The 14811-nt window shown below is 42.1% G+C and overlaps 1 protein-coding gene across 14 annotated transcripts in view; it reads right to left on the bottom strand.

The window, feature by feature from the left end:
* Nucleotides 1-14811, bottom strand: part of rap1gapa (RAP1 GTPase activating protein a) — a 566513-nt gene that overhangs the window by 176281 nt on the left and 375421 nt on the right. For 2 of the 14 annotated variants that reach the window (XM_043676333.1, XM_043676336.1), the window contains exon 1: nucleotides 13862-14237. The exons of 7 other annotated variants lie outside the window; for them this stretch is intronic. In XM_043676333.1, coding sequence (XP_043532268.1) covers nucleotides 13862-13944 — 83 coding nt within the window. In that variant the 5' untranslated portion in view covers nucleotides 13945-14237. Of the gene's footprint in view, nucleotides 1-13861; nucleotides 14238-14811 lie in introns of those variants that run through there. 5 more of the 14 variants (XM_043676341.1, XM_043676346.1, XM_043676330.1 and 2 more) reach the window with 4 other exon arrangements.

The following is a 14811-nucleotide window of genomic DNA, read 5'->3' as shown; positions in this document are numbered from 1 at the left end:
CAGTCAGAAGGTGCACAACCTCTGGATGACCACAGACTGACTAATGACTGACTTCCCCTCTGGCATTATCTGTCTCAACGCAGTTGCTCCCTTAGCCTTTCACATTTCCTTTTAAATTCTTAACAATTTCACTGACTTCACCCTTATAACCTCACTCCATTTCTGTTTCTCCCTCCCTGTATTGTAGAAATCCTTGACAAGTCCTCTGCCCTTCAGGGACTTCAGATTAGTTGGCCCAGAAGTACTTTGGGACTTACAGAATTTGTGAAAGGTTGCGCACATTTTAAACATTTTCTGGAAAAGTATATATTTCATTTTTCTCAGCCGTGAAATGCAGATTAAAGATGATGAAATGATGGAATTACTTGATCAAACTTGCTGCAAATGAGTATTTCCTGTTTCCTCTGTAGTCACATCTATAGCAAGGAGTTTCCTTAAGTATAGTTCCTGTCACAGAGTTGTTCCAATAGACCAGGGAGAAACCTGGTGTTTTAACAGAATTTTGCAAAATATTTCTGAATACAACTCAGTAAAAACTGAAGCTGTGAAGACTACTAGTCAAGAAGCTCCTTGCTCATGGTAATCTCAATATTAGCACTAAAATAGTAACTATTGTTAATATTCAAAAATGAAATCCACAACACTGCTTGGCTAACGTATATTATTTATACCATCTGAATCATAACATTTCTGAGCTAGTTTCAAATCAAGTCAGATTTACAGCTCATCACATGTCATTGACAAAAAAAATCAAAATAGTTTTATAAATCCTTTAAGACAAAAAGCAAAATCAGGAAAGCTCCTGGTAAGGTACACACATTAAGCTATCAATAAAAGCCCATGGTGTTGGAGGCAGTGGATGGAGGGAGAATTGGCTAACTAATAGAAGACAGAGTTGGGATAAGAGGGGCACTTTCATGATGGTAACCTGAAACTAGTGGAGTGCCACAGGGATCAGTGCTGAGACCACAGTTATTTACATTATACATTAATGACTTGGGTGGGGAAAGTAAATGTACCGTAGCCGAATTTCTACATGACACAAAAATAGGTTGGAAGGCAAGTGGTGAGGATGAGGCAAAGAAGGTACAAAGGGATATGAACAAGGTAAGTGAGTGGGAGAAGAAGGTGCAGATGAATATAATGTGGGAAAATATGAGGTTATGACCTGTACCAGGAAGAATAGAGAGACTGAATATTATATAAATGGAGAAAAATTGCAGGAAGCTACAGCACAAAGGAATTTGGCAGTCCTCATGCATGAATCACCAACTTCAGTAGGTAACAGGGAAGGCAAATGGAGCGTTGGCCTTTATTTCAAGGGAAAGGAGGATACTCAAACTATAAAAGGCCTTAATCAGACGCAACATGAATGTTGTACACAGTCGAAGGACATTGGAGGCAGTCCAGTGAAAGGTCACTAAGTTGCTCCTGGGTCTGGAGGGATTTTCTTATGATGAGATTGAGTGTATTCCATGGAGTTTAGAAGAAACAGAATGGAACTTATTAAAACATAAGATTCTTACATAAGAGCATAACAAATTGAATCAGGGATAGGTCATTTGGTCTCTCACGCCTGTTCTGCCATTCAACAGATCATGGCTCAACTCCTCATTCATTCCAGCTGAGTATAGTCATCAACTTCTTGATTATTCAAACATCCACTTTCTTTTTAAATACTTTAAGTGATCTAGCGTCCATATTTACAATGGCCTGGGAGAAGACGTTACTTTGATTCTCAGTTTTAAATGAGTGTCCTTTGTTCTGTAACTACATCCCGAGTTTGAGATTCCCCTACTCATGGAAACATCTTCTAAACATCTACCCTGACAAGCTGCCTCAGAATCTTATATGTTTCAATAAGATAATCTCTCCATCTTCTAAATTCACATGAATAAAGATCTAACCTGTTTAGCCATTCTGAACATATCAACTCCCTTCATTCCAGGAATCAGTCCAAAGACTCTCTTTGGAACCGCCTCCAATGTCGATATGCCCCTTCTAAGTATGACAGTAATCCTAGTACACAAACTCTATTAGCTTCCCTTTATCAACTTGGACTGTTTTGTCCTCAAAGAACTAGTGAATTTGTCAAGTATGATTTCCCTTTCACAAACCCATGCTACCTCTGTGTTATTAAGTTTAGCTTTTCTAAATCTGTTGCTGTTTCTTTCTTAATAATGCACTTAGCAACAAATGTCACTGGCCTGTAGTATCCTGTCTCCCTCCCTTGCACATCAACAATTTTAACTCTTCCCACAATCCAGTGAAACCTGGATTATTTCAACCAATACCTCCATCATCTCTCTAGCCACTTGTTTTTACACCCTGTGATGCAGACAATCGGGCCCTGGCAAATTGTATGCCATTATTTTGGGTGACACGGTGGTTAGCACTGCTGCCTCATAGTGCAGGGACCAGGGTTCAATTCCACCTTTGGGAGACTGTGTGGAATTTACACATTTTCCCAGTGTCTGCGTGGATTTCCTCCAGGTGCTCCACTTTCCTCCCACAGTCAAAAGATGTGCCGGATTGGCCATGCTAAATTGCCCCATAGTGTCCAGGGATGTATAGGTTAGGTGGATAAGCCATGGGGGATGCAGGGTTATGAGGATGGGATGAATCTTGCTGGGATGCTCTTCAGAGAGAGTCAGTGTAGACTTGGTGGGCTGAATGGCCTGCTTCCAGACTGTAGGGATTCCATTCATTCTAGTTTGTCAAATACTTAGTCCCTCATGATAGACTGTTCCTCACACTAGCACCTTGATTATCTGATATCTTTGGGGACATTTACAGTGTCCTCTACATTGAAGCTCAATGCAAAATATGGGTTGAGTTATTTGCCATTTCCTTATTCCCTGTTATCAATTTCTCAGCTGCATCCTCCAAGGGTCCCACACTTAATTTATTTTATGGACTTTCCGAACTGTTGCTGTTAGATTTTATATTTCTTACCAATTTACTTTGATAATCAATTCTTTCACTTAGCGAGTTTTGAGAAGATTTGTTGCTCAGGTTGAGTTTCTGGATGTAGGCTTGATTGCTGAGCTGGAAGGTTTGTTCTCAGACATTTCATCACCACACGAGATAATATCTTCAGTGAGCCTCCAGATGAAACACTGGTGTTTGGCCCACTTTCTATTTGTGTGTTTAGGTGTCAAAAGTCGTATAGTGATGAAACATCAGAAAACGAACCTTCCAGCTCAGTGAGCAAATCTACATCCAGAATTCTTTCCATTTTTATTAACATTTCAGTCATCCATAGCTGCTTCAGAAAACATTTCCAATCCTCTGACATCTCACTAGTTTGCAGCACTTTGTCTTAGATTTTGATTGAAAACTCTTCTTGACAGCCTTTGTTAAGCACCTTTGGTTCATCATTCTCATTGAGTCCTTCCTATTGACTGGAATGCAGCTTTGCTGTGGGTTATGAAACATCTACTGCTCATTCACTGACTGTCCCCTTAGTCTCATTTCCTGGCCCACTTTAGACAAATTTTTCTTCATGCTTCTGTAAGTACCACTAAACAAGTTGAGGTTATTACAACCTGCAGGCCTCATTGATGTGACTGTCTTCTATAGGAAACAGACAAGTCTATAATCTCAGCTCTTCACAAAGAGGAGTTTTGTCATGTGACCTTTGATTAGTGCTACACAATGGGGCAATGAAGGAATTATGGTCTCCTATTGTTAAAGCTATCAAGGACCAGGTGAGGAGGGTTCAGATTTCTGTTGCATATTGAGATTATTTGCTAAGGTTCCTTTCTTTCCGGAAATTTCTAACAATGAGATGACTGTTGCTCATTGTCCTTAGTATTCCCCCCCCCCAAAGTTCAAACATTGGCAAATGTGAAATTCTGCAGGAGAACTATGCACACATACCCCCAGTCAATCTGCGGAGATTTTTGGAAAATGGTCTTTCAGGTAGAATAGGTAACCCCTGCAGCCATTTTTACACATCTTGTCTGACTCCTTTAAAAGATGTTTTCTTTCAAATGAAAGCCCGAGATAAGAAACCAGTCAATGGAATTAAATATTAATGGTCCCCTACATTTGACAACTCAGAGATAGATGAGGGATGAGGGGTTGTGCCACCTGTATAACCATAGCTCCCGACTAAATTCAAGATTGTAAATTCAAGATCTAAGATGGTGGCGGAGCAGAGCTTCCAAGCCAGGGGTTTGTCTGCTCTGTTTGCTTTTCTTTTCACATTTCTGTTTTTTTTCTTCATTCTTACTTACCTCTTGTGAAATGCTCAGTCATGGTGACAGCGAATTAAGCCCAGAGCAGATTCGTGGCGGAGGCAGTGAATGCACATTTGGGCCCAGTACAAGACCAGGGAGCATTGGCTACAGCTATATCAGTGAGGTGGGCCCAAAGCCAACTCTTGGTGGTAGTGGAGTCAAGTTTGGGCTGGTGTGGGTCATCAGTGGTGACTGCATAGCTGACATCCATTGAATACTCACTGTAACGGCAGTGTCGGTGAAGTGTGGTGAGGAGTCACGGTGATGGCAGTGTCGGTGAAGTGGGGTGAACACTCAAGGTGATGGCAGTATAAGTGAGGTGTGGCGAAGTTACGATGATAGCAGTGTTGGTGGAGGCGAGATGGCATGGGAGAGTTATTGTGGTGATGCGGCAAGAGGACCCATGGCCGGCCGCTCCAGGCCCATGACTTAGCACTTAACAAGATGGAGTGTACCATTAAACTTGGTGCCTTTATTTTCCTGCCTTTATACTCTATGGTTTGGTATATTTTTCTGTGTTTTTAGACAGTGCAAGAGAGTGGCGAAACTATCCAAATATTTCACTGTTTTTTGTAACAAAATACACCTGAAAATAAATAAATAAATCCAATCCAATCCTACCAGATGAGTTCACACTTTCAGAAGTTAAGAAGGGAAACTTAGCAAGACTGGGGAGAACAAAGTGAATCTTCCAGAAGTGGCAATTTTAATTGAAGCATCAGTGTTAATATTCAAACATTGACTCCAGACTAAATTTCTGTCCAAGCAAGTGCTTTCTTTAAACAAACATTTGCATTATTTTTTGAAGTCATTAACTGGAACCTGCTCTCCCACATTTGTAAAGGTAAACACTTCAACCCATTTACCAGCTGCTTTCTCACACTATGCACAGTTCTCCTGCTACATTACTTTTCTTAAACCTGTCAGAATTTTAAATGAACAGGATAGATGGCTCCTGTATACCTGCTCTTCCTTGTGCTGTTTAAATATTTAATTTCCCTGCCCTTCACTTCATTCATACCTGGGCCTGTATCGTAATGATACTTCTTTTTAATAAATAGATTAATTTTTAGTTTGTTTAAACAATAGTCAGCCATTTATAAGTTTTACTGAAACCAATTAAATAAAACAGGAAGAGGTTTGAGAATCAGCAGTGTTTCAGGTACAGGAAATGTTTTCACAGAATCTTCCAAGATTAAACATTGTACAATACGAAAAGCAAACATTAAACTAAGGCTTTCAATCTATAGGAGAGTTCAATATCCAACCTCATCCCTGTCACGCAACTATTCATACAGGCTAAGGGACAATTCCCACAACTTGCACCTCTGCTAAAGCACAATGCTGTGGTGGAATAACATACTAGTAGCACTGACCATGTCCCTGACACGCATTCATTAGGTGTGATGCTGTATGTGTCATATTATTTTAAACAGCTTTGAAAACAGGATCAAATTGAAACTGCAATGTCACCAAGCACCCAGGGATAGGGAGGTATCACAGCCAGAGCTGAAGTCGACTTGGTGCTATAAATCCTGTACTTGACAGCTGAGGTCACTGGACTTTGAGCTTGATCAGGAGCTTCACGCTGATTTCACCCTCTCTATCACCTTGAGCTGCTCCTTCTGCCCTGGACCTTTGTATGAAGTATAACTCAGACTGGCTGAGGAATGAACCCTGCAAATATCTCTGATTTGGATTGGCCACCACAGAAACAACAAAGCAGCTGGGGGACAGCCTACAGAGTGAGTGACTGAGCAAGATGCATGTTAAATATCAATAGAACATCTTTTGAAACAGCACTGCCTCCTGCTTTTAGACAGATTCACAAAGCAAGGGCAACAGAGTGATTTTGTGCAATGGATGAAAACCAATCAGCTGCTGCTATTCCATGTCTGGGTTTTTTTTTAAGATGTAGAAAGGGACTACTGGCAACTTGGCAACTGCTGCATACTCTTTGCAGTCAAAACTGACAATGATTCCTTGCGAGTATTGATGGTGAACGTGATTCACAACCTCAAAATCAAATCGATCAATGAATGTAGAGTCATAGAGTATTACGACACAGAAACAGACCCTTTGGTCCAGCCAGTCCACAATGAGCATGTTCCCAAACTAAACCAGTCATCTGTCTGTGTTTGGCCCATATCCCTCCAAAAATTTCATTTTCATGAACTTATCCAAATGTCTTTTAAATGTTGTAACTGTACCCACATCCACCACTTCCTCTGGCAGTTCGTTTCACTCCTGAGCCACTCTGTTTAAAGGTTGCCCCTTGTGTCCTTTTTAAATCCTTCTCCACTCACCTTAAAATTCCCCCCGCTAGTTTTGATCTTCCCTCTAGAGAAAAGACGCTGGCCATTCAACTTATCTATGCGCCTCATGATTTTATAAACCTCAGTTCCTCAACCAAAGTTACTGTTACACATTATCTGGCCATTATCGTATTGGTGTTTGTGGGATCTTACTGGGTACAAGTTGGCTGCCGTGTTTCTCACATTACCACAGTGGCAACACCAAATCAAGGGGAACCCAATAGGCTGTGAAATGTTTCAGTGTGCCTCAAGGCCTGGATAAATTTGATGATGGCTTCTCTATTTCGGCTAAAGCAGCATTGAATGACAGGCGATCAGAGCACATGGTGGTCCAATCCACAGCAGCTGATGTTTCAGCAATGCCTGTGCTGATCTCTGATTGGCCACCACCGCTATCCCATCAGGACAGGAGAGGAAAACTACTGGAGTGCTTTGAGGGATCCCACTCCCTTAAGGATAAGGCAAGCAAGCCAAAAAAATCTGCTTTGTGAAGTATCGCAAAGTAGCATAACAGGAACTTTGTGTCACATCGTTTTTTCTATTAATCATATTTTGTGTGTGCGCATGTACGCCTCAGGACTCTATTATACAACTCAACATTAAACAGTAGACAAAATTCACTGCCCCATAGCACCCCACCACTCACCCAGTGTAAACTGCGATAAATATGAAACTTGATTTTATGATCAAGTGGGATCCTGCTGATGGGACAGAACATATCCCGGGATAGTGATAGTGTTGTTTGTAACATATAATTCCTTGAGTAGGATACCAGTGCTGCTAACCATCATTGCTAAGGTACAATTACAGGCTGTGCTGTGAATCCCACTGTGCTGTTTAAACATCAAGAATTACAACATGATTTAAGCATCTAATTACCATCTAATTATTAATAAAATAAGGAGCAGGAAACTAGGCTATATTATATTAAACAGAAAAGGTCCCATTGCCCATCGGAGCGAAGGTAGCTAATTCCAGAGGGAAAACAAAACCCAGCCAAGAACTGACCCATCCTGAGCTTCTCAATACAACAGAGGGCAATGCACCAGACCATTGGAATTTGTTCTGGAACTGCTCAAGATGGACAGACAAATAGCCAGGAAACCAAAGAACCAAAAATCAGAAGCAAAAACAAATTGCTGGGAAAACCCAGCAGGTCTGACAGCATCTATGGAGAGAAAGCAGAGTTAACATTTCAGGACCAGTGACCCTTCAGGTCAGAGGACTACAGAACCAGATCATCTTGATCATTCTGTCCAGTCTGAGAAATCAGTCTACCCAACATCACTTACTCAGTCAGGGACAATAAGGGATTGGCAGCAAATACTGACACAGCCAGAGATGTCCACGCCCTATGAATGAATAAATTAAATCTTTCACTCAGCTCAATACAGACAGTGGTAAAAACTTCCTCATTTCCCCTTCCCCCACCTCATCCTAGTTTCAAACTTCCAGCCCGCACTGTCCCCTTGACCTGTCCGGACTTGTCCAACCTGCCTAGCTCCTTTTCCACCTATCCACTCCACCCTCTCCTCCCTGACCTATCACCTTCATCTCCTTCCCCACTCACCCATTGTACTCTATGCTACTCTATCCCCACCCCCACCCTCCTCTAGCTTATCTCTCCACGCTTCAGGCTCTCTGCCTTTATTCCTGATGAAGGGCTTTTGCCCGAAACGTCGATTTTGCTGCTCGTCGGATGCTGCCTGAATTGCTGTGCTCTTCCAGCACCACTGATCCAGAATCAATACAGACAGTGTTACATTTACAGTCCAGAGGGAAAACAGAAACAAATATGGCACAGATTTAATACAGCATCATTCTTGTCAGTGAGATGGTCAATGAGGGTGCTGATGATTTATCCAAATCGCTCTGTCACATATTTAAGGTACAATTGTCTCCAGAAATTCAAACAGAGGTACTCTCACGTACGGCGAAGAGTGTGGTGCCAGTCAGGTAGCATTTGAGGAACAGGAGAGTCGATATAAGCCCTTCATCAGGAAGGGCTTATGCCAAAACGTCGACTCTCCTGCTCCTCAGATGCTGCCTGACTTTTCCAGCACCACACTCATTGACTCTGACCTCCAGCATCTGTGGTCTTCACTTTCTCCTACACTCTCACACAAGGCAATTTTTACAAAAGCTATTTATTTGTATCATTTAAATGTATGAACAGGAGCAGTCCATTGAGCTCCGAGCCTATTCCGCCATTGAATGGGATTCAAGGTAATGGTAATCCTGTCTGATCTATCATTTAACTGAACTTAGCCATTCAAATTAAATCTGCATATTGCAACAGAATACCAAAATGTAAGAAAATGCTTGAAAGGCACAGAACAAATAGCAAATCTTTTGACAAATGTTGCATTGAGGGATGCTGTGATATTGACAGCTGTCTGCACACTTAGCCCAGTCAGGCCATTAGTGAATGTTTGGTTCCTGTTAAAATGGTATTGATTCTGGTATAAACAATGAGAATTGCTGAATGACTCGATATCGAGCCTTGGTTCAAAGTGACAAGCTTTTCCTTTCACCCAAATGGCTGGCTCTTCTTCTTGTGATCTGATCTGATCCAAACTTCAAATGAATTGGTTTGTGAGGATATTTGAAGATTAAATTCTTTTACTGAGCCAGAAACCAGATGAAACTGCAGTCTCAGAATCAGGGAAATGTTACATTGCAGAAGGAAGCCATTTGGCCCATCATGCCTACACAGGTTCTAGTACTGAGGGCTAATCTCCTGCCTTTTCCCCATATCCCAGTATACCATTTTTACACAAATAACCATCCGATGCCCCTCTTGAATGCCTCAATTGAGTCTGCTTCCATCACATTTTCAGGCAGTGCACTCCTTTAATGAACTACTCCATAGTTTTTTTTCTCATGTGACCTAATTGAGTCTGCCTCATTACACATCACCAAATCCAGAATCACCTGTTCCCTAGTGGGCTCTAACACAAGCTACTTTAAAAACCCATCTTGCAGATATTTTGTGAATTATTTTTCTTGGGATCTGCTCCCAACTTGATTTCCCCAATGTATTTTCCTCCCCACATCCTGACTCTGCCAGTGGTCCTGGATATAACTTACATCAGGGTCTTTTTTCCTTTGTGGTTCCTTAACACCATCGGCACAGACTCTGCACCTTCCAACTCTATATCACTTCTTGCTGTCAATTTAATTTAATTTCTTACCACGAATGCAATCTCACCCCTCTACCCCTCGGCCTGTCCTCTCAATAGAATGTGTTTCCTTGGATATTTAGTTCCCAGCCCTGATCCCCTTGCAGCCATGTGATACCCACAACATTGTACCTGCCAATTTCTATCTGCACTACTAGCTCATTGGCTCTGGTAATGGCTGAGGAGGCTCCACCCTCCTCTCTGACCTATCACCATTTCCCCACCTCCATCCATCTATTGCACTTATCTCCCCTTCCCACAGACCGACCCCCCCTCCCATTTATCTCTCAGCCCCCTGGCCCACGAGCCTCATTCCTGATGAAGGGCTTATGTCTGAAACTTCGATTCTCCTGCTCCTCAGATGCTGCCTGACCTGCTGTGCTTTTCCAACACCACACTCTCTACTACCTCATTGACCTTGGTTCCTATACTGCATGCAGGATTTCATTGACAATAAAGAATTTTATTGTGAAGGTCAGTGACAACACAATTACCTTTCTGATAGATTTCAACCTGAAATCTGGGTCAGAATGGAGTGCTATGATTTAACAAAAAAATCTCAAAGAACGTGGGATGAAATTTTAGAACAAAAACTGGAAATCACAAAATGATTTTAGCACGGTCCATCCGTTCCCACGGTCTCAGGTCTCCAAACAGCAAGTGTCCCTAATGCCACTCTCCCTCCTCCGCCCTCTAGCCATGAGCATCTTAACCTTTTCAGATACTGATCTGATTCCCTCTGGAATGCCTCTGCTGAACCTGACTCCACTGGAGTTATTTCTGAAACCATTCTCATAAATCCCTTCTACTTTTTAAAGTGGTGATGCACTACTCCAGGTGAGATTGAGCTCATGTTTTATATATATTCATCTAACCTCCTTGCTCCTGTGCTCAATGTGCCCCTACCCCGCTTTAATAAAACCCAGCATTGAGAAAATATATATGTAGAAAATCTCTGAATCGAAGGTAGGTTTTACCACATGCCCCTGTCAGCAAAAATCCAACCCAAACTCATCAAATGATCTTGGAGTGACAACTGACTTAATCCTTTGAATAACTAGAGTTTGTTCTGAATAAAGTAACAGCTAGGGATGCCCCAGCAAGAGGTTATTAAAAGAAAACCTTGCATTTATAGGACAGTGTTCCTGACATCAGGATGTCTCAAACAACCAGTGAACATTTCTTTCTGAACATGAAGCCTTGATGTAATCTTGGAAACAGAGTACCCAATTTGAACACAGCAAGCTCCCACAGATAGTATGGAGATACTAAACATCTGCTTTCGGGATGTTCGTTGTCAGACACGTGTGGAAAGGCTGCAAGCAACATGTGCAACAAAAGGGAAGGCATAGAATAGATGAGGCTGTAAAACTTTAGAAAGGAGACAGTTAGAAGTTAGAACTGAAGTTTGGAAGAAGGGTCACTGGACTCAAAACATTAACTCTGTTTCTCTCTGCACATATGCCGCCCGACTTGCTGAGTTTCTCCACCATTCTCTGTTGAAGTTTAAGAAGTTCTTCTGCACTTGACAGAGGATGACCACATCTTTCTCTACATTTAACAAATGCTTTCACGTGAGAACTGAACTCCTCATTGACATGGATATGAGTCTGCAGCACTTTTAACTGAAGTGATGTGTCTGCTACCAACAAATAACCCATAACTAGCAACACGAGGTCAGAAGTCACACAACACCAGATTATAGTCCAATAGGTTTGTTTGAAATCACAAGCTTTTGGAGCACTGCTCCTTCATCAGGTGAGGTCACTTCACTTGACAAAGGAGCAAGGCTCCAAATGCTTGTGATTTCAAACAAACCTATTGGACTATAATCTGGTGTCGTGTTACTTCTGACCATGTCCACCCCAGTCCAACACTGGCAGCACCAGAGGTGTCAAATAAAAAACAAGATTAATCAGCAGATAATGGAGTTTCCAGTCTAATTTTGATGTAACTGATGTAGATCTACAACTGATGTAGAGCATCAATCACTGTGAATCTGACATCTTGACATTGTTTTTTTTAAATAATCTATGTCCTTTGCCATGCTGCAGTATTCTCTATCTGACACAGTGTTCTTTCCCAGCATCTAGGCTGCCCTTGTAGTGACATTAAACACCCAGCAGGTGGCAAGTGCAGCCCAATGACAGGACAAGAGTCTAATGTAAACTCGTCAACACTCGATCTGGGAATTGATTGTCAGTGGGAAAACGTGCTTCCAACATCTTAAACTGCCACATTTCAGGAACTGCAATCTAGGACTGAATGGAACACTAAAATAAAACAAAGAACTGTGATTGATGGAAATCTGAAAAAAGCCCCAGAAATTGCTGGAGAAACATAGCAGATCTGGCGGCAACTTCTGTTTTTGTTACTGAGTTGAACACAATTAGTTTGATGGAATATTGGGATTCACAGGGCTTTTGGAATACTATATTTAGACTGAAAATAGCAGTGTCCTGTGTCTTCAGTTAGGGACCCACAATCCATCTCTGGTTTCATCTTTAGTACAAAGAGTGAGCTCAACCAAATACTAACTGAAGGAAGATGTGTGCTGGCAACGAGAATGTCATGAAGAGACAGAAACAGTGAGTAATGCAACTTCTCATCAGATCCTTTCTGATCATTATGAAACATTCATTCTGTTTCTCTCTTCACAGATGCTGTCTGACCCTCTCAGTGTTTGCAACATTTCCTGTTTTTGTACCAAAGAAACAGATAGTAGTTGTACCACAAAGGTTTGATCATTACAGCAGGAAAACTCCCTTCTAATTTCACTGAATAAACAGGGAATAATGGATAACCAGGAGTAACTCAAATGTGATCTAAACAATGAGTTTAGACAATTTTAACTTAAGTAAGTTTCTATTTTCTAATACTAGCTTCTTTTTTGCTAGACATGTAAAAACCAGTCTTGTCTTGTGATTGATAAATGACATGTCAGGATGATGAGCTGACTACTCATTATTCTGTTGAAGCACATCACAATGAGTGGTAGTCAAAACTGAAGCAGAAACATCTATTTCACCATTAAATTAATCACTTTATCTTCAATAAGTTTTTATAAAGAAGTCAAGCAAACAATAGAACATTTTCACAAAATTTCTATACAGACTCAATTTTCCTCTTTTTTTTACTATTTCTAAGCTGTTTTTATTCTCTAGAGGAAAAGCTGTCCTAGTCGCTTCTTTAAAACACAAGCTTTTCTGCTTCCTTACAGCTTTGTCATCTTGGTTGTGAAGCAGTTCAGTTCACACCTTGTACTGGTAACTGGGACCCACAGGAACTGGTTATAGATCTCACTTGCCAAAATATTCAGCGAGATAAATGTTTCTCCATGTCCCAGAACTTTAATTAGGTACGAAAAATATTTTCATCTTCCTGTTAAAATTTATTCAGTACCACTGCTATTTTCAAACGCAGCTCTTGTTACAAGATTTCAGACAAAGAACAACTGTCCCAGCCTCAGGAACTATATTTATGGAAGTGAAGCTTAAGTCAGTCAGAACAACCACACAAGCAGACTGTCAGTTCAAAAAATATAGCTGGACTCCAAGTTTCACCTCTTGCTGGGGTTGGTGACCTGGGAGCTGCAGCTTGCCCCTTTTCCATAAGGGGATCAGCCAGGGTTCCCTGGTCTGTTTCTTCCCTCATGTTGAGAAACTAAGGCAGCGCAGGACACAGGAACTCACTGAACTCTGCAGTCAGCTGTTACCCAAGTGATTAGTTCTGCTTAACATGTGCAACTGTGCCAGTTTTACACTTCTCCACTAAAGGAATAGCATCTGGTTTTTTTTAAAAGGATACACCTTGCATAAAACACTAAATATCATGTGTTATAAATAAGCAAGCTCTATGGTTAGGAAGTAGTCAACCTAGCTTGCACAATGCGTGGTTGGGAATTTCCCCATGTGATTCCCTCTGATACAGCCAATCAGTTTTCAATCCGAAAACTAAACATAAATCTGCAAAAGGTCTGTATCTTGCAGCGAGGAAGCACAGTGTGGTTTCATTCTGCTGCTGGCGCCCCTCACTTAGTCATTTGCAGCTTTGAATCAGTCCCAGGAACTTTCATTTCAAACTAAAGAAGGGGGTAAGGAGAGAAAACAAACAGCTGTACCTTAGGCACTTCTTCCTCCTTGTTCTGTGAAGCAGGCTGATTAAGATGACCAGAGCTCGGATTTTAATATTCCTGGCAGGCATGCCAGCAGCTCTCAATGGTGCCTGCCTGGACTGGGTCTCTCTCTCCGGATATCTCTGTCTCTCTCTCTTCCTCTGAGCTGCCTGCTGCAGCTGCTGAAGTATACTGTCAACTTGCACACACTCCAAACTGAATCCAGGCGCAGCCACCGTCCGCCGACAGCAGCAGCCTTCCCCAACAAAAGCTGTGCGAGAAACAGAAGACCCGACCCTCTCTCAGTCACTCTCCTCCAGGAGGAAACATTACTTTGAGAAGGAAGATCAAACAGTCCCACGGCTGATGATGAGAGAACATGGCTCTATGGACTGCACACACACAATGGAGCGGAGAATTAATCCTCCACATCTTCCCTCAAGACAAGCCCCCTCCCCTCTCTCTTGCTTTCTCACACTTTGTTTGAAATGTTTAATGAGTAATGATGTGTGCTATTGGCTAATAGAGACGGTCCGGTCGGACTCAGGTTAACACACAGCTGCTGTGTAGGAATTTGGGGTCCATGGATTCACACACTATTCTGGGACTGACCCAGGCAACAATGTAGGGCTCAGCGAAGACAGTCTCTGGCTGCCCGTGCTCTCCCCTCCTGAGAAGGTGTTCCCCCCCCCGACACTGAGGCTTACTACAAGTCCATTCCCATTAAATCATCCAATCAGTGAGAGGGATCCCAGCGACAATTTCCCCACCCTCCGTACTCCAGGATCTGATTGGACCATCACCCCCACAGAAAGCCAAGGGTAATGAATCTGGCTCATTCCTGACTTTGGGAATTCTTTACCAGCCAACTGTCCAATGGGGAAATGGGCTGAGAGACTGGGGGAGGGGGAAGATGGGTTGAGGGAGTGGGGGAGATTGGGGGAAATGGGCTGGGG

This window comes from Chiloscyllium plagiosum, chromosome 34, assembly GCF_004010195.1.
Source record: "Chiloscyllium plagiosum isolate BGI_BamShark_2017 chromosome 34, ASM401019v2, whole genome shotgun sequence".
In the NCBI taxonomy this organism is placed as follows: Eukaryota; Metazoa; Chordata; class Chondrichthyes; order Orectolobiformes; family Hemiscylliidae; genus Chiloscyllium; species Chiloscyllium plagiosum.
This window is presented reverse-complemented; position numbering and strand designations above follow the sequence as displayed.